The following is a 24,035-nucleotide window of genomic DNA, read 5'->3' on the forward strand; positions in this document are numbered from 1 at the left end:
ACTACAGCGACTTGGCATCTGACTTGTCACACCTCAAGTCACTGGACATAAGAAAATCCATTGAAGTGAATGAGAACTGTCTTAATGTACACTACTGAAGTCGCTCCGACTTCAGAAAAGGTTCCTGTACTACTTCAAGGCAACTTCTAGGCGACTTGTACCCATAGAATTCAATGGAAGTTGCCTCCAAGTCGGATCTCCAGCTATATTGAAGCGACTTTACAGGCAAACCCCAGAGAGATGATTACAGCCAAAGTCGCCTGTCCTGGAGGCAACCTTAAGTCGCGCTGAAGTCGCCTCCAAATCGCCTTGCAAAGTCGTGCTGTAAGTCGGGTTGCCCCTGTGTGAACAGAGCCTTAGTTTAAACATTTCTCTAGTCACATACAAATATTAGAGAAACGTATGTTCAACAACTCACATCTGGTTCAGTTGTATAGGCATGAAAAATCCATGTTCACATTAAAAACACTGTCACGTGAAATCTCCAGCGACTCTGCCCACTTTGTGCCTGCTTTAAGATAAATATTTGCAATGGAAATGCCCCATTGTAAACTGTTGTTTCTGAAAAAATATATGATTGTGATAAAATGATGGGACTATGCCCAACCGAAAGAAAGAATTGGAAAAAGGGTCTGGACAAGTCCTTATAGAAACCACCCCCCGAACACCGGGGCCTGAGAGAGGGGAGATCTGGAAAAGAAGCAGATGGACAAATAGATGTATATACAGTATCTCACAAAAGTGAGTACATCCCTCACATTTTTGTAAATATTTTATTATATCTTTTCATGTGACAACACTGAAGAAATGACACTTTGCTACAATGTAAAGTAGTGCGTGTACAGATTGTATAACAGTGTAAATTTGCTGTCCCCTCAAAATAACTCAACACACAGCCATTAATGTCTAAACTGCTGGCAACAAAAGTGAGTACATCCCTAAGTGAAAATGTCCAAATTGGGCCCAATTAGCCATTTTCCCTCCCTGGTGTCATGGACTTGTTAGTGTTAGAAGGTCTCAGGTGTGAATGAGGAGCCGGTGTGTTAAATTTGGTGTAATCGCTCTCACTCTCTCATACGTTCAACATGGCACCTCATGGCAAAGAACTCTCTGAGGATCTGAAAAAAAGAATTGTTGCTCTACGTAGAGTTGACCTAGGCTATAAGAAAATTGCCAAAACCCTGAAACTGAGTTGCAGCATGGTGGCCAAGACCATACAGTGTTTTAACAGAGTGGGTTCCACTCATAACAGGCCTCACCATGGTTGACCAAAGATGTTGAGTGCACATGCTCAGCGTCATATCCAGAGAATGTCTTTGGGAAATAGATGTATAAGTGCTGCCAGCATTGCTGCAGAGGTTGAAGGGGTGGGGGGGTCAGCCTGTCAGTGCACAGCCCATACGCCGCACACTGCATCAAATTGGTCTGTATGACTGTTGTCCCAGAAGAAAGCCTCTTCTAAAGATGATGCTCAAGAAAGCCTGCAAACAGTTTGCTGAAGACAAGCAGACTAAGGACATGGATTACTGGAACCATGTCCTGTGGTCTGATGAGACCAAGATAAACTTATTTGATTCAGATGGTGTCAAGCGTGTGTGGTAGCAAATATGTGAGGAGTACAAAGACAAGTGTGTCTTACCTACAGTCAAGCATGGTGGTGGGAGTGTCATGGCCTGGGGCTGCATAAGTGCTGCCAGCACTGGGAGCTACAGTTCATTGAGGGAAACATGAATGGCAACATGTATTGTGACATACTGAAACAGAGCATGATCCCCTCCCTTAGGAGATTGGGCCGCAGGGCAGTATTCCGACATGATAACGACCCCAAACACACCTCCAAGATGACCACTGCCTTGCTAAAGAAGCTGAGGATAAAGGCAATGGACTGGCCAAGCATTTCTGCAGACCTAAACCCTATTGAGCATCTGTGGGGCATCCTCAAATGGAAGGTGGAAGAGCGCAAGGTCTCTAACATCCACCAGCTCCACGATGTTGTCATGGAGGAGTGGAAGAGGACTCCAGTGGCAACCTGTGAAGCTCTGGTGAACTCCATGCCCAAGAGGGTTAAGAGGGTTAAGGCAGTGCTGGAAAATAATAGTGGCCACACAAAATATTGACACTTAAGGCCCAATTTGGACATTTTCACCTAGGGGTGTACTCACTTTTGTTGCCCGAAGTTTAGACATGAATGGCTATATGTTGAGTTATTTTGAGGGGACAGGAAATTTACACTGTAATACAAGCTGTGCACTGCTTTGCATTACATTGCAGCAAAAGTGTGATTTCTTCAGTGTTGTCACATGAAAAATAATCAATTATTTACAAAAATGTGAGGGGCGTACTCACTTCTGTGAGATACTGTAAGTACAAAAAAGTTAAAAAAAATGCTAAGTGAACAATGGAAAAAATGCTGATGATACCCTACCTAGCATATATGGTCACTACTGGACCCTGATGTCAAAGCCTGGGAAGGTTGAAAATCAGCAACTGCTGAAAAGGAACCCAAAAATGTGAAGTAAGTATTGCTGCTGTGGAAAGACAGACAGTACACATCCCTGAGTTGATATATATAATGTTCAAAAAGGGCATTGAAACCACTTGAAGCAGGGAATAACACTAGATAAATAGCACTCAGGAGAGGACAGTCATGTTCCATCAGTCAACAAAATGGTAACGGAGGATGAAAAAAAGGTTACTTACTGGTGTTAAACTCCAGACATGAAAAGACATCACCGGCTTGTCCTGTCAGTGGCCATATAGCCATTGAGCAAGGCCAGGATATATAAAGGAAAATCAGCTGGCCTTTATATATCCTGGCCGTGCTCAATGACAATATGGCCACTGACAGGACGAGCCGGTGATGTCTTTTCATGTCTGAAGTTTAACATCAGTAAGTAACCTTTTTTTTATCCTCTGTTACCATTTTGTTACCATTTTGTTGACTGATGGAACATGACGTTCCTCTCCTGAGTGTTATTTATCTAGTGTTATTCCCTGTTTCAAAAGGTTAATGCCCCTTTTGAGCATTATAAACTCAGGGATGTGTACCGTCTGTCTTTCCACAGCAGCAATACTTCAAATTTTTGGGTTCTTTTTCAGCAGTTGCAGATTTTCAACCTTCCCAGGCTTTGATATCACGGTCCGATAGTGATGTTATGCTAGGTATGGTATCACCAGCATTTTTCTATTGTTGACTTAGCATTTTTTTGTACTTTTCTGTACTTATATACATCTATTTGTCCATTTGCTTCTTTCCCAGGTCTTCCCTCTCTCAGGCCCCAGTGTTTTTGGAGTTTTTCTATAAGGACTCTTCCAGACCCTTTTTCAATTCTTTGTTTGGGTTGGGAAGAATCCCCTCATTTTTTCACAATCATATTTTTTCAGAAACAACAGTTTTTTACAATGGGACATTTTCGTTGCAAATATTTATCTTAAAGCAGGCACAAAGTGGGCAGAGTCGCTGGAGACTTCATGTGACAGTGTTTTTAATGTGAATAGGGATTTTTCATGCATATACAACTGAACCAGATGTGAGTTTCTGAACATATGTTTCTCTCATATTTGTATGTGACTAGAGAAATGAACTTAATGTTGACTGTTTGTATTTGAATTTTATAGATTATATACATCCTGTTAACCCATGATGAAAGAGACGACAATCGGCTCTGAAACACGTCGGATAAAGGATATTGTATCTACAGTTGATGTATATTATCCTCTTCTGGTATTCATGACCATGTTCAGTATTTTTGTCTATGACATATTTTTTCAATAAATTATTTTTTATTTTATATCATTGATTTCTTAGTGCCCTTAAAATCCCACTCCTAGGGGTTTTCTTCTTTTTCCTGTCTCTATGGGATGTGGCACACTGGGAATTTTATATCATTAGAACCCCCTTCATATTGTATGTGGTTATTCATTTGATGCTGGTTTCAATGTCTTATAAATGTCATGTTTAAAGCCTATCGTGAGCATGTGTGCCTCAATATCATGGCATCATTAGCAAGTCAGGCTATTGGAGATTTAAGCTGGCCATACACCAGCAGGAATTTGTTCGAACATTCACACAGAAATTCTGAAAAATCACTTGTCAGAGCCAACTAATTTTGTTGAAAATCCCTTAAATTTTTGTCCACATCTAGTACTTGTATGGAATCCTAGACTTATTGAACGTGAGCATTACAATATGTACAATTTTTCCTGAACAAAGATTACATTCACAGTAAGAATTTTGTTTATTCAGGAAAATTTTCCATCCTGCTCCTTTGACTTTTCTTGTCGCTAAGGTCTTGTCATGGTCATGCAATAGAGTTCGTCTGCTTACCTGTCTCCATGTGTTCATTTCTAGAGACCAGCCGAGCCTCACCTGACTGCTTTTATAATCCATCCTCTGGCATGGCTCCACCCTAGCTCCTATCAGACTACTCTATATTAACCTGTGCACTGCTAGCCAATCCTGCTGATCAACCTTTGTGTGTTAGCTTCCTGTTACCTGCCGTGTGCTCGTCTACTGTTTTCCGTTACCGACTTTGGCGTGTCCTGACTATCCCTGTTTGCCTGTGATCCTGACCTTTTGGCGTGTCTCCGACTATTGTCTGCTTGTGGCCCCGACCTTGGCTTTGTCCCTCACCATCCCTATCCTCCTGTTGCCTACTGTGGGTGTGAGCTGGGGGACCCTGGGGGTCATGACCTGGAGCCAGTTGCAGCCAAGTCCATCCTCACCACTCGAGGCTCTGGTGAACACCTGCTGGCTCTTAGACTCCGCGCCCCAGGGAATCTTACGCTCTAACCCCGGTGGGATCTGTCTTGGTGTTCTGGCGGCCCTGCCTTCCTATCACCTTGATATCTGTCCGCAGCAGTCAGCCGTAGGATCCACAACCTTGCGGTGCACTCCTAAGCCCTACGGTGTGCATCTGTCACCTGGGCTCTAGGTGACCTGACAGTTTGATCAGCCATGGACCCGGCTGACGTGCCGCTTCCTGCAGTCGATCCTTTGCAGGGCATAGTTCGGAGACTTGAAACCCAGGAATCTAATCAGACTCAGGTGATGCAATTCCTTCAAGATCTGGCTTCCCGCTTCAAGCAGCTACAGGCTTCCTTGGGGACCCCGAATCTGCAGCCTCAAGTACAGTCTGCGACTGCACCTATCGCACCAGTCGCATCCACGCATTCTTTAGTACTGCCAGCTCCGTCCCGTTTCTCTCGGGACTCCAAGGCCTGCAGGGGCTTCCTCAGCCAATGCACCATTCATTTTGAGCTCCAGACTCAAAACTTTCTGTCTGATCATGCAAAGGTAGCCTATATAATTTCCCTCCTCTCCAATGAAGCTTTAGCCTGGGCTGCTCCCCTGTGGGAGAAAAATGATCCAGTGGTTTCCAGCCTGTCCAACTTCTTGAAGCTCTTTCGTAACATCTTCGAGGAGCCAGCTCGGGTTTCTTCTGCGGCTAGTGCCCTTTTATGCCTTCGCCAAGAATCTTGTTCAGTGGGCCAATATGCACTTCAGTTCTGTATCCTTACAGCAGAATTGAGCTGGAACAATGAGGCCCTGGTCGAAACCTTTTTACATGGCCTCTCTGATCGAGTAAAGGACGAATTAGCAGGAAGAGCTATCCCCGCCGGTCTGTAGCTACACAATGAAGACTCTCGACAAAGTATTAAAATGCAAACAAATTAGACTCTAAACGAAGATCAGACTTGTCTATGCACTAATTTTCTTACCTGCCAGTTACGGTTGTGAAAGCTGGACATGACTGAAATAGGATAGAAAGAAGATCAAATCATTTGAGCATTGGTGCCTAGGAAGGATTTTATGTGTGCCGTGGACAGCATGTAAAACTAATACCGGTACATTGATTTTGGAAGAGATCAAACCGACTATGTCACAAGAAGCCCAAATTATGACGTTACGACTAACATATTTTGGTCACACTGTCAGAAGAAGAGAGATCACTAGAGAAAGATAATGTTTGAGAAGATCGAAGGAACAAGGCGAAGAGTAGGGATGAGCTTCGTGTGGCCAGTCATAGCTCAGGCTGTGTAGTACACGCCCCACACTATATAAGGCCGCCAGCGCGGCGGCCTTGTGTAGTGTGTTGGCGTCTGTAGCAGTTAGTGGGTGTTCTGTGTACCTTCAACACAGTATACACCGATCGTTATCGGCTGATTTTTCGTTCTTGCTCTTCTGTAGTGGTTGTTGTCTGCATGCCCTGACCGCAGTATTTCACTACATTCACCTATATAGCTAGCGATATATAGATCTTTTATAATAGAGCTTGCAGTCAGTGTTAGGAGATTGTGCGTGCTGTCTGCGTGCTCTGAACGCAGTATACACCGCTATAGCCACCTATATAGCTAACTATCTTGCTCGTTTTAAATAGAGCTTGCAGTCAGTGTTAGGAGATTGTGCGTGCTGTCTGCGTGCTCTGAACGCAGTATACACCGCTATATCCACCTATATAGCTAACTATCTTGCTCGTTTTAAATAGAGCTTTCAGTCAGTGTTAGGAGATTGTGCATGCTGTCTGCGTACTCTGAACCCAGTATACACCGCTATATCCACCTATATAGCTAACTATCTTGCTCGTTTTAAATAGAGCTTGCAGTAGGCGGTAGGAGATTGTGCGTGCTGTCTGCGTGCTCTGAACCCAGTATACACCGCTATATCCACCTATATAGCTAACTATCTTGCTCGTTTTAAATAGAGCTTGCAGTCAGCGGTAGGAGATTGTGCGTGCTGTCTGCGTGCTCTGAACCCAGTATACACCGCTATATCCACCTATATAGCTAACTATCTTGCTCGTTTTAAATAGAGCTTGCAGTCAGCGTTAGGAGATTGTGCGTGCTGTCTGCGTGCTCTGAACCCAGTATACACCGCTATATCCATCTATATAGCTAACTATCTTGCTCGTTTTAAATAGAGCTTGCAGTCAGCGGTAGGAGATTGTGCGTGCTGTCTGCGTGCTCTGAACCCAGTATACACCACTATATCCACCTATATAGCTAACTATCTTGCTCGTTTTAAATAGAGCTTGCAGTCAGCGGTAGGAGATTGTGCGTGCTGTCTGCGTGCTCTGAACCCAGTATACACCGCTATATCCACCTACATAGCTCTTCTCTATTTGAGCCATCTACCATCTGCAGGAGTTAGTGGAAGTTGTGTGTGCCTCCAGCACAATATACACTACCCAATTGCTGGTTTCCCCAACTCCCTTCAGGCCAGTACCATGTCTGGAAGGCCAGCAAGGAGAGGCAGACAGGCGCGAGCCGATAAAAGAGGGCAAGCAGGCTCTGTGTCTAGAGACAACAGTGCTGGTCGTGGACGCGGTGTATGGTCATCATCAGCACGTGGCCATGGGACACGCTTGTCCTTCTTTTCGGCAGCTGGACATGTTGAGCCGCAACATGCCAACGACTTGGTAGAGTGGATGACCAAGCCCTCGTCATCCTCCTCATCCTCTCTCACCCAGGCTCAGGGTACTAGCAAAGCAGCTGCCAACGCATCGTCTTCCCTCCTCTCAATGTCATCATCAGTGACTCCTTCCCTAGACCCACCACGTCCTCCTGAGGAGTCTGAACGCTTTGAGCACAGTGTTGGGTACATGCTCCAGGAGGATGCCCAGTGTTTTGTAGGCTCTGATGATGATACTCAGCTAGAGGAAGGCAGTAACGTGAATGCAGAGAGAGGGGATGCTCAAGAAGGACAGCAATCTGGCAGTCATGTTCCACAAGCTGCAGCATACTGCCAGGTTTGCTCCAGCAATGAAGAGGAAGGGGATGATGAGGGCACTGACTCCACGTGGGTGCCTGGTAGGAGAGAGGAGGAGGAGGAGGAGGCACATGTCCAACGAGGCAGGATGCCCTCTGGGGGCCAGCTTAGGGGCAGCACAGTCTTTTGAAGATTACTGTACAGCTGGGCAGAGTTTAGAGAGGGTAGGATAAGCAACACAAGTAACCAATCAGTTGTGCTGCCAGAGAAGGAGCATGCTGATAGGAGGAGAGAGCAGAATGACAGCTATTAGTTCTTTGGTGTGCTGCTTATCCTTTCACTGTCCAACCACAGGCTGGGGTGGTAGACCCATATGTGAAAGTGAAGTTGCAGCAGAAAAAGATTTGGTCCCCTTACCTACCAGACAGAACTGTGCTGTTTGGCAGAGCTGTGTAAATCTTAGGGCTGGATAAAAAGATACACATTATTTGGCAGGTAAAACTGTTCCCTTTTATGTATTTCAAATGGATATTTAGCGGTTTGCCTAGAGTTTGCCAAGAGTGTTGTCTACAGGGCAGCGCACTCCTGAACCCTGCACTCTCTACTGTATGTAATGCACTGCCAAACTCTGCACTCTGTATGTCTGTATGTAGCGCACTCCTGAACCCTACACTCTGGTATTTAACATTGCCCCATTAAGTCCCACCCACTGTTAGTGCAATTTGGCCACACCTACCATTTGATGAAGCATGAGGGGGGGGGGGTGTTAATGATGGGTGGTGCAATTGGGGTGTAGTGAGTTCCTGTGTGAATTTTCTGAGAAAGAGAACCTTTCTTCCTTACCCTTACAAATTATTTTCAAAAGAACAACGGTTTCACTTTAACACAGCTGACTATTTCCTTTCTTGTAGAAATTGTTCTTGGAAGCCCAACCCACTCAAGCAGAGGCATGGTAAGTAGTGATGGCCGAACGGTTCGCCCGGCGGTCGTTTCGCGGCGAATTTCCGACATTCGCGGTCCGCACGTTCGAACGCCTTTTTCCGTCGTTCGCCGCGGCGGACTTACGTGTTTAATGTATACAAGAACTTTAACCTTTGGTGACACGTTTATCATGTGATACAGGACAGCCAATTGAGACATGACAGCACATGGACACTTGTACATTCCCCCTAACCTATAAATACACCCGATCCGGTGGCCATTTTACATTCTTTCTTCTGTTAAGATAGGGACAGGTTCCTGTGTGGAGTAGGGAGAGATAAACCACTAGCTATTTGGTACACAAAAGTTCTTTTCAGGACTGGTATAGGTGTTAGGTGTTGATAGGTTTGCTGTGCTGCTGATTCTTGCAGCAGCCTGAGTGTCTTTTGTTAGTTTAGAGAAAGGGAAAGGACGGTGTATGCTACAGGGACAGCCAGATTAGTCTTTCATCATCATCATCATCATCATCATCATTAGCTGTTACTATCAAGGTCCACAAAAGAGCTGTTCCAGTAACCACTAATCGTTCTCTTTTTTTGCCAATTTGTATAGGGACAGGAAGGAAGCAGTGTTGTCAGGCAGTGAGGGTAATTTTAAAGACTTGCTGTTATTATTAGTTCCACAAAGGTTCTTTTCAGGACTGGTATCAGTGGTACAGTAATAGGCTTGTACATGTATAATATTCTTTCTTCCAAATATAGAAAGGATATTATACTTGACTGCTGCCCTTCTGCTGCAGTCTGCTAAACATTCACAACTCACTTGTTCCACAAAAGTTCTTATAAGGACTGGTAACTTGGTATAGGGTGCTACGGTACATAGGCTTGAGTGCGGTACAGTCTGCTGTTCTGTAAGGACCGCTATCGGTCCACAATAGATAGGGTTGACGTGCACCACTGCTGACCGCTGCCCTATACTGCAGCAGTCCTTCAGCGGTATAGGGACTGACGTACAGTCTGCTAATCACTAACACACAACCTGCTTGTTCCACAAAAGTTCTTATAAGGACTGGTAACTTGGTATAGGGTGCTACGGTACATAGGCTTGAGTGCGGTACAGTCTGCTGTTCTGTAAGGACCGCTATCGGTCCACAATAGATAGGGTTGACGTGCACCACTGCTGACCGCTGCCCTATACTGCAGCAGTCCTTCAGCGGTATAGGGACTGACGTACAGTCTGCTAAACACTAATACACAACCTGCTTGGTCCACAAAAGTTCTTATAAGGACTGGTAACTTGGTATAGGGTGCTACGGTACATAGGCTTGAGTGCGGTACAGTCTGCTGTTCTGTAAGGACCGCTATCGGTCCACAATAGATAGGGTTGACGTGCACCACTGCTGACCGCTGCCCTATACTGCAGCAGTCCTTCAGCGGTATAGGGACTGACGTACAGTCTGCTAAACACTAATACACAACCTGCTTGGTCCACAAAAGTTCTTATAAGGACTGGTAACTTGGTATAGGGTGCTACGGTACATAGGCTTGAGTGCGGTACAGTCTGCTGTTCTGTAAGGACCGCTATCGGTCCACAATAGATAGGGTTGACGTGCACCACTGCTGACCGCTCACCTATACTGCAGCAGTCCTTCAGCGGTATAGGGACTGACGTACAGTCTGCTAATCACTAACACACAACCTGCTTGTTCCACAAAAGTTCTTATAAGGACTGGTAACTTGGTATAGGGTGCTACGGTACATAGGCTTGAGTGCGGTACAGTCTGCTGTTCTGTAAGGACCGCTATCGGTCCACAATAGATAGGGTTGACGTGCACCACTGCTGACCGCTGCCCTATACTGCAGCAGTCCTTCAGCGGTATAGGGACTGACGTACAGTCTGCTAAACACTAACACACAACCTGCTTGGTCCACAAAAGTTCTTATAAGGACTGGTAACTTGGTATAGGGTGCTACGGTACATAGGCTTGAGTGCGGTACAGTCTGCTGTTCTGTAAGGACCGCTATCGGTCCACAATAGATAGGGTTGACGTGCACCACTGCTGACCGCTGCCCTATACTGCAGCAGTCCTTCAGCGGTATAGGGACTGACGTACAGTCTGCTAAACACTAATACACAACCTGCTTGGTCCACAAAAGTTCTTATAAGGACTGGTAACTTGGTATAGGGTGCTACGGTACATAGGCTTGAGTGCGGTACAGTCTGCTGTTCTGTAAGGACCGCTATCGGTCCACAATAGATAGGGTTGACGTGCACCACTGCTGACCGCTCACCTATACTGCAGCAGTCCTTCAGCGGTATAGGGACTGACGTACAGTCTGCTAATCACTAACACACAACCTGCTTGTTCCACAAAAGTTCTTATAAGGACTGGTAACTTGGTATAGGGTGCTACGGTACATAGGCTTGAGTGCGGTACAGTCTGCTGTTCTGTAAGGACCGCTATCGGTCCACAATAGATAGGGTTGACGTGCACCACTGCTGACCGCTGCCCTATACTGCAGCAGTCCTTCAGCGGTATAGGGACTGACGTACAGTCTGCTAAACACTAATACACAACCTGCTTGGTCCACAAAAGTTCTTATAAGGACTGGTAACTTGGTATAGGGTGCTACGGTACATAGGCTTGAGTGCGGTACAGTCTGCTGTTCTGTAAGGACCGCTATCGGTCCACAATAGATAGGGTTGACGTGCACCACTGCTGACCGCTGCCCTATACTGCAGCAGTCCTTCAGCGGTATAGGGACTGACGTACAGTCTGCTAAACACTAATACACAACCTGCTTGGTCCACAAAAGTTCTTATAAGGACTGGTAACTTGGTATAGGGTGCTACGGTACATAGGCTTGAGTGCGGTACAGTCTGCTGTTCTGTAAGGACCGCTATCGGTCCACAATAGATAGGGTTGACGTGCACCACTGCTGACCGCTGCCCTATACTGCAGCAGTCCTTCAGCGGTATAGGGACTGACGTACAGTCTGCTAAACACTAATACACAACCTGCTTGGTCCACAAAAGTTCTTATAAGGACTGGTAACTTGGTATAGGGTGCTACGGTACATAGGCTTGAGTGCGGTACAGTCTGCTGTTCTGTAAGGACCGCTATCGGTCCACAATAGATAGGGTTGACGTGCACCACTGCTGACCGCTCACCTATACTGCAGCAGTCCTTCAGCGGTATAGGGACTGACGTACAGTCTGCTAATCACTAACACACAACCTGCTTGTTCCACAAAAGTTCTTATAAGGACTGGTAACTTGGTATAGGGTGCTACGGTACATAGGCTTGAGTGCGGTACAGTCTGCTGTTCTGTAAGGACCGCTATCGGTCCACAATAGATAGGGTTGACGTGCACCACTGCTGACCGCTGCCCTATACTGCAGCAGTCCTTCAGCGGTATAGGGACTGACGTACAGTCTGCTAATCACTAACACACAACCTGCTTGTTCCACAAAAGTTCTTATAAGGACTGGTAACTTGGTATAGGGTGCTACGGTACATAGGCTTGAGTGCGGTACAGTCTGCTGTTCTGTAAGGACCGCTATCGGTCCACAATAGATAGGGTTGACGTGCACCACTGCTGACCGCTGCCCTATACTGCAGCAGTCCTTCAGCGGTATAGGGACTGACGTACAGTCTGCTAAACACTAATACACAACCTGCTTGGTCCACAAAAGTTCTTATAAGGACTGGTAACTTGGTATAGGGTGCTACGGTACATAGGCTTGAGTGCGGTACAGTCTGCTGTTCTGTAAGGACCGCTATCGGTCCACAATAGATAGGGTTGACGTGCACCACTGCTGACCGCTGCCCTATACTGCAGCAGTCCTTCAGCGGTATAGGGACTGACGTACAGTCTGCTAAACACTAATACACAACCTGCTTGGTCCACAAAAGTTCTTATAAGGACTGGTAACTTGGTATAGGGTGCTACGGTACATAGGCTTGAGTGCGGTACAGTCTGCTGTTCTGTAAGGACCGCTATCGGTCCACAATAGATAGGGTTGACGTGCACCACTGCTGACCGCTCACCTATACTGCAGCAGTCCTTCAGCGGTATAGGGACTGACGTACAGTCTGCTAATCACTAACACACAACCTGCTTGTTCCACAAAAGTTCTTATAAGGACTGGTAACTTGGTATAGGGTGCTACGGTACATAGGCTTGAGTGCGGTACAGTCTGCTGTTCTGTAAGGACCGCTATCGGTCCACAATAGATAGGGTTGACGTGCACCACTGCTGACCGCTGCCCTATACTGCAGCAGTCCTTCAGCGGTATAGGGACTGACGTACAGTCTGCTAAACACTAACACACAACCTGCTTGGTCCACAAAAGTTCTTATAAGGACTGGTAACTTGGTATAGGGTGCTACGGTACATAGGCTTGAGTGCGGTACAGTCTGCTGTTCTGTAAGGACCGCTATCGGTCCACAATAGATAGGGTTGACGTGCACCACTGCTGACCGCTGCCCTATACTGCAGCAGTCCTTCAGCGGTATAGGGACTGACGTACAGTCTGCTAAACACTAATACACAACCTGCTTGGTCCACAAAAGTTCTTATAAGGACTGGTAACTTGGTATAGGGTGCTACGGTACATAGGCTTGAGTGCGGTACAGTCTGCTGTTCTGTAAGGACCGCTATCGGTCCACAATAGATAGGGTTGACGTGCACCACTGCTGACCGCTCACCTATACTGCAGCAGTCCTTCAGCGGTATAGGGACTGACGTACAGTCTGCTAATCACTAACACACAACCTGCTTGTTCCACAAAAGTTCTTATAAGGACTGGTAACTTGGTATAGGGTGCTACGGTACATAGGCTTGAGTGCGGTACAGTCTGCTGTTCTGTAAGGACCGCTATCGGTCCACAATAGATAGGGTTGACGTGCACCACTGCTGACCGCTGCCCTATACTGCAGCAGTCCTTCAGCGGTATAGGGACTGACGTACAGTCTGCTAAACACTAATACACAACCTGCTTGGTCCACAAAAGTTCTTATAAGGACTGGTAACTTGGTATAGGGTGCTACGGTACATAGGCTTGAGTGCGGTACAGTCTGCTGTTCTGTAAGGACCGCTATCGGTCCACAATAGATAGGGTTGACGTGCACCACTGCTGACCGCTGCCCTATACTGCAGCAGTCCTTCAGCGGTATAGGGACTGACGTACAGTCTGCTAAACACTAATACACAACCTGCTTGGTCCACAAAAGTTCTTATAAGGACTGGTAACTTGGTATAGGGTGCTACGGTACATAGGCTTGAGTGCGGTACAGTCTGCTGTTCTGTAAGGACCGCTATAGGTCCACAATAGATAGGGTTGACGTGCACCACTGCTGACCGCTCACCTATACTGCAGCAGTCCTTCAGCGGTATAGGGACTAAGAGTTTTGTCACAGGGTCATTTAAAAAATGACATGCAGAGGAAGAGGCAGGCCCTTCCGCAGGGGTGGTAGGGGTAGGGCAGGAGCAACAGGCTTGAGCCAAAGTGGGAAGTTGCAGAAGGTGCGTTCAATTACTTTAAAGGATGCACCAGACTTGGTTGAGTGGCTCGCTCAGCCTTACTCTTCTGCACCCTCCTCATCCTCTCGATCTGCACCCTCTTCTTCACTCTCTGCTATGTGCACCCCCAAAGACACTACCACCAACAACACGACCACCACCACCACCACCACATACCTTCCGCTTGAGTCACTGGAATTATTTTCCGATCCATATCAAGAGGACATTTCTGATGCGCAGCCACTCTTGGTATTGGATCAGGAAGAGGAGGTAGCAACAAGCGCTACTCAGCAGTCTGACGCCAGTACCCAGATCAGCCCAAGGAGGAGGTTGGTCCCCGGTGTTGCTGCCTACTCTACTTATAGCGGTGGGGAAGGTGACGTTGATGATGACGTGTCTAGTGATGTCACGTGGGTGCCCACAAGAGAGGAAGAGGAGGGGAGTTCAGAGGGAGATATGGACCAGCAGATAGGGAGGAGAAGCAGCAATGACTTACATTGCACAGCAGGGACAAAGCAGACTGCAAATGTATCAGGAGCGAGTCATCGACCATGTACGGTCACATCTGGCGCTCCCAGGACACCGGCACATGGCTCCGCAGTGTGGGCTTTTTTTAACGTGTCCGCTGCTGACAATAGCGTTGCCATCTGCAATCTTTGCAGTCAACGCGTTAGTCGCGGTAAGCCCAATACTCACCTAGGGACGACCGCCTTAAGAAGGCACATGAGCAGCCATCACCGAGCCCAGTGGGAGCAACGGAACACACAAAGCCACACTGCAGGCTCTCACCGTCCAGCCTCGTCTTCTACTTCTCCTTCTCCTCTCTCCTCACAATTGTCCTCCACTCCACCTTCCATCACGCCAAGCTCACATTTTTCTGCAAAAAGGCAGGCTTCCGTGGGCCTAATGTTTGAGCGTAAAAAAATGATGACGCCGGATAACCCTCTTGCCCAACGGTTGGCGGCTGGCTTGTCAGAACTCATAGCCCGCCAACTACTGCCATATAAACTGGTGGACTCGGAGGCCTTTCGCAAATTTGTGGCCATTGGAACACCACAATGGAAGGTCCCAGGAAGGAAGTATTTCTCAGAGAAGGGCATCCCAGAGCTATATGGCCATGTTCAGCGGCAAGTGAATGTATCTCTGGCACACAGTGTCGGTGCCAAGATACATCTGACCACAGACACGTGGTCTAGCAAACACGGGCAGGGAAGGTATATCAGTTTTACTGCCCACTGGGTGAACCTTCTGACGGCCGTCAAGCATGTAACCCGTGGCACCCGTGTAGATTTGGTTTTACCGCCACGGATTGCATGCAGGCCTGACTCTTCTTCTCCTCCTCCTACTCCATCCTCCTCCCTCTCCTCCTCAGCTGCCTCCTCCTTTTCCGCTGCTAGCGTCTCTTCCACTGCACCGCCCAAGCTCCCCAGAACCTATTCCACATGCCAGGTGAGACGTTGCCATGCCGTGCTGCGTCTGTTGTGCCTGGAAGCAAAGAGCCACACTGGCCCGGCACTCCTTTCAGCTTTGCGTTCACAGGCAGATGAGTGGCTAACACCGCTCAATTTGACAGTTGGTAAAGTGGTGTGTGACAACGGTGCCAATCTGCTTAGCGCATTGAAACAGGGCAAAATCACGCACGTGCCGTGCATGGCACACGTCTTAAACTTGGTCGTGCAGCGATTCCTTGTCAAATACCCTGGGGTCCAGGACATCTTGCGGCAGGCAAGGAAAATCTCGGCCCATTTCAGAAGATCTTACACGGCCATGGCTCGCCTTGCTGACATTCAGCGGCGACACCATCTGCCGGTCAGACGTCTTATTTGCGATTGCCCGACGCGATGGAACTCAACCTTCTATATGCTTGATAGGCTGCTCCAGCAGAAACGTGCAGTTAACGTCTACCTGTATGAACTCTGCGAAAGAAACGGTTCTGGGGAGCTGGGTTTTTTTTCACCGCGCCAGTGGCTGCTCATGCGCGACACATGCAGACTTCTGCGGCCATTTGAGGAGATCACCAAACTGGTCAGTCGCAGCCATGGCGCCATCAGTGACATGGTACCTTATGCCTTCTTTCTGGAGCGTGCATTGCGTCGTGTCATTGATCAGGCTGTGGAGGAGCAGGAGCGGGAAGATGAGGAAGTCGCAATGCTGGATGAATTCCCAGGGGGGGCTACTCTATCTGAGACAAGTCAACAACAGGAGTCTGATGAGGAGTCAGAGGAGGATGGTGCCGGGGCGGATGAGCAGGAGCAAGAAGAGCATGCTTTAAACCTTTCTGGGATCCCTGTTGTGCGAGGATGGGGAGAGGAGAATGAAGAGGACGACATTATCCTGGATGATGAGCAGGAGCCAGGCCACCACACCGCTTCCACTTTAGTGCAAATGGGGGCCTTCATGCTCCAGTGTTTTAATAGGGACCCCCGTATAAAAAGCATGAGGGTCAAGGACCAGTACTGGGTGGCAACGTACTTAGACCCCCGGTACAAACACAAAATGGCGGAAATGTTACCGCCGTCGCAGAGGGCTGTCAGAATGCAGCACTTCCAGGCCTTGCTTCGAGAAATGCTGCATTCTGCTTTTGCGTGCGCTGGCAGAGGAGCAATTCCCACTCCCAGAGAAGGATTTGCGGGTACCAATCCAACAGCGCCTGCAAGAAGAGGCCGGTTTGAAGATGTGTTGGTGACTTCGGATATGAGGTCATTCTTTCAGCCGACCCATCGACAGGTGTCATCCGGATCCAGCATCAGGGAACGCCTAGACCGTCAGGTGTCCGACTACATTGGGTTAACGGCCGATGTGGACGCTCTGAGGAGTGATGAACCCCTAGACTACTGGGTGGGCAGGCTTGACCTCTGGCCAGAGCTTGCCCAATTTGCAATCGAACTGTTGGCTTGCCCCTCATCCAGTGTCCTGTCCGAAAGGACGTTCAGCGCAGCAGGGGGGATTGTGACCGATAAGCGTACTCGCCTAGCTCACCACAGTGTTAACTACCTCACATTTCTAAAAATGAATGAGGCATGGATCTCGGAGGAATTCAACACATGTGATCAGTAGACCATGTATATGTCTATAAACAATTTTTGGAATCAAGCACACAGACCTTCTTAATTCATTTGGCTCACTTCCCTGACCCAAAAAAGCACACCGTACTATATGCCCCTACCCTCCTCTTTGAAGAGGTTGAGCGGTGTCATATTTCTACTGGGGCTGCTTATTATGAGGGGTTCCCACCATCCCTGTGCTGTGCTGACTTCCTCCTGGGTGTTCTTATTATGAGGGGCTCCCACCATCCCTGTGCTGTGCTGACTTCCTCCTGGGGGTTCTTATTATGAGGGGATCACACCATCCCTGTGCTGTGCTGACTTCCTCCTGGGGCTGCTTACGGTGCTGCTGTCAGCGCTGTATGTCACGGAGCTGCTGTCAGCGCTGTATGTCACGGAGCTGCTGTCAGCGCTGTATGTCACGGAGCTGCTGTCAGCGCTGTATGTCACGGAGCTGCTGTCAGCGCTGTATGTCACGGAGCTGCTGTCAGCGCTGTATGTCACGGAGCTGCTGTCAGCGCTGTATGTCACGGAGCTGCTGTCAGCGCTGTATGTCACGGAGCTGCTGTCAGCGCTGTATGTCACGGAGCTGCTGTCAGCGCTGTATGTCACGGAGCTGCTGTCAGCGCTGTATGTCACGGAGCTGCTGTCAGCGCTGTATGTCACGGTGCTGCTGTCAGCGCTGTATGTCACGGAGCTGCTGTCAGCGCTGTATGTCACGGAGCTGCTGTCAGTGCTGTATGTCACGGAGCTGCTGTCAGCGCTGTATGTCACGGAGCTGCTGTCAGCGCTGTATGTCACGGAGCTGCTGTCAGCGCTGTATGTCACGGTGCTGCTGTCAGCGCTGTATGTCACGGAGCTGCTGTCAGCGCTGTATGTCACGGAGCTGCTGTCAGCGCTGTATGTCACGGAGCTGCTGTCAGCGCTGTATGTCACGGAGCTGCTGTCAGCGCTGTATGTCACGGAGCTGCTGTCAGCGCTGTATGTCACGGTGCTGATGTCAGTGCTCTGTATTACGGTGCTGCTGTCAGTGCTCTGTATCTCCTGCACCCTCTTGTTTGCCTACCCTGGTCCCTGACCTTCCCTCTCCTCCATTGCCTTCATTAGCTCCATAGTCCTGAATTGTCAGAACAATTTCCCAAATAAAAAAAAAATGCTTGTAGTTATCGATCCCAAATTCACCTCATACATGTATTATGCTATTGTCCAGGTGGTGGGACTACGTGCTACCCCCTAATAATTACCCCGTGGCCGCAAATTCGACCTAAAGGTTTGCGAAATTCGCCTCCCATTGAAGTCAATGGAGCCCGCGGCGAACGGTCGTTTTCGCGAACGTTTGTGTCCGTTCGCGTTTCGCGTTCGCGAAACGTCCCGTCGGAAGTTCGTCCATCACTAATGGTAAGTGCTGAATGTGGAATGTATCTGTTGAGAAGTCTTATAATATGATGTCCAGTACAATCCACTGACCTACAATTCAATGTGTGGAGCTGGGCAGTTTGTGTATATTTATGTTGACCAGACATGCATCTATTTTTCATATGATTGATCATTCAGTCTGATTTAATTTAGTCCTTTGGATATCTGTTAGGTCACTTGCAACCAGACCAGTCACTTTCCAAACTAGACGTTTTAGAATAATTTGGTTGCTTCACATAATAATCAATTTTCTGTCAAAATATTGAAACAATTGATTCATCAAACAATAGCCAGTGCTACAGAAATGAGTAAAACAAGGAGTATTGAAAATGAACAAAATGACTCAAAGTAACCAATTCGATTTTAGTTTTTTGGACTTTTGATGGGTTGCTGTGGTCTACTGCAATGGTCTCCAAACTGCGGCCTGGGATGCTGGATGTGGCCCTTTGATTTCCCTCATCCAGCCCTACTATTTCTCCTACTGATTTGAGGCAATATTCCTCCCACTGATCCCAACAATAGGGCATAATTCTGGCCACTGACACCATCAATGGCATACTGTTCCTCCTATTGACATAACCAATGAGGCACTATTCCTCACCCTAAGACAAAAGATGGGGCATTGTTAATATCACTGATGCAGGACACTTTCTACTCCCACTGGCCACAGTCCAGCTCCCCCCTAAAGTCTGAAGGACAGTAAACTGACCCTTTGTTTAGAAAGTTGAGACCCCTGATCTACAGTATTTTACAATATTTTTTCTATGATTTGATCATAAGAACATTATTTTATCCAATATATACTGTAGTTCCGAATTTGTGACTGCACTGCCAGGGAGTCATTTCCAAATGATTTGTTGGTGCCTAAGCTTTTGACTACAAAGAAGTTATTGGCAGGAATTGATGAAACGCCTAAATTTAAGTATAAAATCACTTTCATTAATGCTGAGAGATGCACATTCTTTACAATAAATGCCAAGCCTCTTGCTTTTTACATCCAGTATGAAATATTGAATAGTTTGTTTGTAGACTAAAATCAATGTCTTATCGGTCACAGGTTGAAATCTATTCAAACAGGAAAAAAATGATTAGCTTCAGAGGAGAACAGGTGAGCATAATGACAAGTAAGTTTGTGGTCCTAGGAGGATCTTATTTGTAAACCATCAGCTGCTTTAGACAAAATTGGTTCAGGGCTGGTTCACACTGGTCCGCCATGAGCCCTGACTTCCATAGCACAAGTCGCATTACATGTCAAAATGAATGGTTCCCTGTGAGCACCATTTTAACTTGCCCGGCTTGTATCAGTCCGACTTCCTGCACTACTTTGGTCTGGCTTGGGTACGATTTCAGACCACTGATTTGAAAGTAAGTTGCATGCAAGTCCGATCATCGTCTTAACTGATCCGACTTGTGGCATGCGACTTGTGCTCTGAGGATCTTGAAGGGGAACCCCATGCCAAAAAATAAATAAAAATGGCGTGGGGTTTCCACCACAAAGCACCTTGTCCCCATGTTGATGGGGACAAGGGCCTCTTCCCAACATACCTGAGTGGTGGTTGTGGGGTTCTGCGGACGGGGGGCTTATGGTAATCTGGAAGCCCCCTTTAACAAGGGGGCCCCCAGATCCCCCCATGTGAATAATTATGGGGTACATCGTACCCCTACCCATTCACCAAAAAATGTAAAAAAATTTATAAAAACAGTAAACAATCCTTTATTAAAACTAGTCCCAACATGTCTTCTTTCTCCAGTGATGTCTTCTCCCTCCTTCGATTCTTCTCCCTCCGTTGCCCATGTCTTCTCCCTCCTCTGGTTCTTCTCCCTCCACTGCCAAGTCTCCTTCCTCCGGTTCTTCTCTCTCCGCTTACGATGTCTTCTTCCTCCAGTTCTTCTCCCTCCGCTTCCAATGTCTGTTTCCTCTGGTTCTTCTCCCTCTGCTGCTGAAGTCTTATTTGGCTCTTCTGCTTGTTCTTCTCCCAACACAAGCTCCCACAGTTGTGCCAGCTCCACTCTCCGATGGTCCTTTTATAGACGTGGAGCGTGGCCATCCAGTGATGTCATCCGGGTGACCCACCCCTTATGAAGTTACCACCCAAAGTATGATGGGGCAGTGATGTTATAAGGGGGCAGGGTCTCCAGATGTCGACACCCATTCACTGAAGTTGCATGAAAGTCGGACATGAAGTTGCAGGGCAAAGTCGGATCAGAAGTCGTGCAACTTCCATGAATAGTGTGAACATAGCCTCAAGCAGAAAGGTTACTTAGATTATGATGAGATTTATCGACTGACATAAAACAGTGGACCTTTAGACTACTTTCACACTGAGCCGCCCGGCCGTTGTGGCTCTTTAGCGCTGTTTTAGCCGCTTTTAGGCTGTTAGCAGAGCGTTTTTTATCCCACAAAAAAGGTAAAAACTACAGTTTTGCATCATTTTCAAATCGCTTTTCAGGCGCTTTGGAAGCACTGCCTATTAATTTCAAAAGGCAATGTTCTGCAAGACTTTTCATAACTTCCCGCAATCGCACTGCCCCAGTGTGAAAAGACACACTGCAATGAATGGGAGGCGGTTTCAGACGCTTTGCAGAGGCTATTTATAGTGCTAAAGTGCCTGAAAACTGCCCCAGTGTTAAAGGGGTCTTAACCACTTCATCCCCGGAATGATTTACCCCCTACCTGACCAGAGCGTTTTTTGTGATTCGGCACACGTCGCTTTAACTGACAATTGTGCAGTCGTGCGACGTGGCTCCCAAACAAAATTGACGTCCTTTTTTTCCCACAAATAGAGCTTTATTTTGGTGGTATTTGATCACCTCTACGGTTTTTAGTTTTTGCGCTATAAGCAAAAAAAAGAGTGCCAAATTTGAAAAAAACGCATTATTTTTTACTTTTTGATATAATATGTATCGCCCAAAAATATATAAAAAAACATTTTTTTCCTCAGTTTAGGCCGATACATATTCTTCTATATATTTTTGGTAAAAAAAAAATCGCAATAAACGTTTATTGATTGGTTTGCGCAAAAGTTATAGCATCTACAAAATAGGGGATAGTTTTATGGCATTTTTATTAATAATTTTTTTTACTAGTAATGCTGGTTATCAGTGTTTTTATCATGACTGTTACATTATGGCGGACACATCGGACAATTTTGACACATTTTTGGGACATTGGCATTAATACAGCGGTCAATGCTATAAAATTGCATTGATTACTGTAAAAATGTCACTGGTAGTAAAGGGGTTAACCACTAGGGGGCGGGGAGGGGTTAAGTGTATCCTAGGGGCATATTTCGAACTGACTGGGGGCATGGCTGTGTGTGGCACCACACTGATCGCTGCTCCTGATGACAGGGAGCAGACGATCAGTGTGCTGTCATTAGGCAGAACGGGGAGATGCTGTTTACATCAGCATCTCCCTGTTCTTGAGCTCCATGACACGATCACGGGTATCCCCGCAGTGATCGAGTCCGCGGGACCCACGTGCACGGTCATGGAGCTTGCGGCAGGATGTTCAACCCCACTATAACTTCAGTCATCTCAGAGATGTGCACTGAGAGGAATGAAGGTGTAGAATTAGGTGTTCCAAGCACTTCCGGTCAATCTGCTAGCGGTACACCAACATCCGATTGTAGCAGGCAAATTTCCCTACCACAGTTGCTAAACTGGCGAAAGAAATTCAGTCCCAGCCATCCACATACTCAGCGGCTGAATGAAATTTGGCTAAATGCTAGTTTGGCTAAATTGCTAGCACTATAACTGCTGCCTTTTGAGCTGGTAGACTCTGCCCCCTTTTGAGAATTTGTGAAAATGTGCGGTACCTCAGTGGCAGGTTCCCAAACGCCTTTTTTTTTTCTCGGAAGGCCATTCCGGCTCCCTACCGACATGTGGAAGGCCAGGAAAGTCTATAGGTATTTCCGGTCATATAATGCCAGTGCTCGGCTGGCTGACCTCCAAAAGGAATGCAACCTGCCCAAGAAACGCCTCATCTGTGATATGCCCACCAGGTGGAACTCAATGTTGGCAATGGTGCAGCGGCTGCATATGCAGCAGAGGGCCATCAATGACTACCTGTGTGAGTATGGCACCAGGACAGGGTCAGGGGAGCTTGGCTTTTTTTTGCCACGCCAGTGGCTCATGTTCAAGGATGCATGCACTGTCCTGTCACCATTTGAGAAGGCCACGAGGATGGTGAGCAGTGACAGCGCATGCATCAGTGATAATGTTCCTCTTGTCTACCTGTTGGGGCACACGCTGCGTGGAATAATGGACAGGGCACTTGAGGCAGAACAGAGGGAGGAAGAGGAGGACTTCCTTACCTCTCAAGGCCCCCCTTTATCCAGACAGTATTCCTACGGCCCGCTGATCTCACAGGAAGAAGAGGAGGAGGAGGATGAGGATTGTATCAGAATGGAGGTGGAGCCTAGCACTCAGCATCACCAACAGTCTTCAAGGGATCGTTTTCAGTCCCCAGAAACCCATAGACTTGTACGTGGCTGGTAGGAGGAGGCTACGGATCAGGTCGTCCTTAGTGACCTGGAGGACTCCGGACTGAATGCCTCAGCAAACCTACGCTGCATGGCCTCCCTGATCCTGCAAAGCCTGCAAAAGGACCCTCGGATTTCTGGGATCAAGGAGAGGAATCAGTACTGGCTGGCAAACCTTCATGATCCACGTTACAAGGGCTATAGTGGCGGAACTTAATCCAGTCATAGCAGAGGGATCAGAAGATGAAACATCTTCGGGAGGCCCTGCAGAAAGGTTTGTGCAATGCGTTTTCAGAGCCTGGGAGGTTACAATTTCCTGTTCCTCCTGGACAACGTGTTGCTGAGGCTTCAGTCAGTCACAGAAGGAGCGGTGGAGAAGGTGGCCATCTGACCGATGCGTTCAGACAATTTTTTAGTCCGCAGCCCCAAGGTCTGATCGGTTCCAGCAACCATCACCAATATCTGTTGTACATGGTGCAGGAATACCTAGGGGCAAGATCAGACATGGAGACCTTTCCAACTGAAAATCCACTAAGTTACTGGGTCTTGAGGATGGATCACTGGCCAGAGCTTGCACAGTATGCGATTGAGCTACTGACCTGTCCTGCATCCAGTGTTCTTTCGGAACGCACCTTTAGTGCTGCTAGAGGCTTTGTAACCGATCACAGAGTACACCTGCTACCAAGCACCTGATGCTGATGTAACCAATTAATTTTTTTATGAATGTGAGATCCCTTCGGAGACTGCCTATGCTGATGCTGAGTGACTATCCTTTTATGCTAAGTGACTGAGTGATCCTATTCCTCCTCAATGTTCATGTTGATAGCTTCTAAGACCATTTTTGGTTCTGGGCACAACCACCAGTGGTTAAGGCCCAATTTTTACTGTAATATTTTGCAGCGGTGCTCGTTCCTGCGCTCAACAAGAGTATCTGTGA

General features: G+C 47.4%; 1 protein-coding gene across 1 annotated transcript in view; it reads left to right on the plus strand.

The window, feature by feature from the left end:
• LOC143935913 (integrin alpha-IIb-like) overlaps window positions 1-24,035 on the plus strand; it is a 129,685-nt gene that overhangs the window by 54,698 nt on the left and 50,952 nt on the right. The window contains exons 9-10 of the mRNA XM_077460103.1: window positions 8,620-8,660; window positions 19,672-19,722. Coding sequence (XP_077316229.1) covers window positions 8,620-8,660; window positions 19,672-19,722 — 92 coding nt within the window. The remainder of the gene's footprint in view (window positions 1-8,619; window positions 8,661-19,671; window positions 19,723-24,035) is intronic.

Source organism: Lithobates pipiens, unplaced genomic scaffold (assembly GCF_037356315.1).
Source record: "Lithobates pipiens isolate NorthernLeopardFrog02 unplaced genomic scaffold, aLitPip1_a1.2 Scaffold_28, whole genome shotgun sequence".
NCBI classification, from domain to species: Eukaryota; Metazoa; Chordata; class Amphibia; order Anura; family Ranidae; genus Lithobates; species Lithobates pipiens.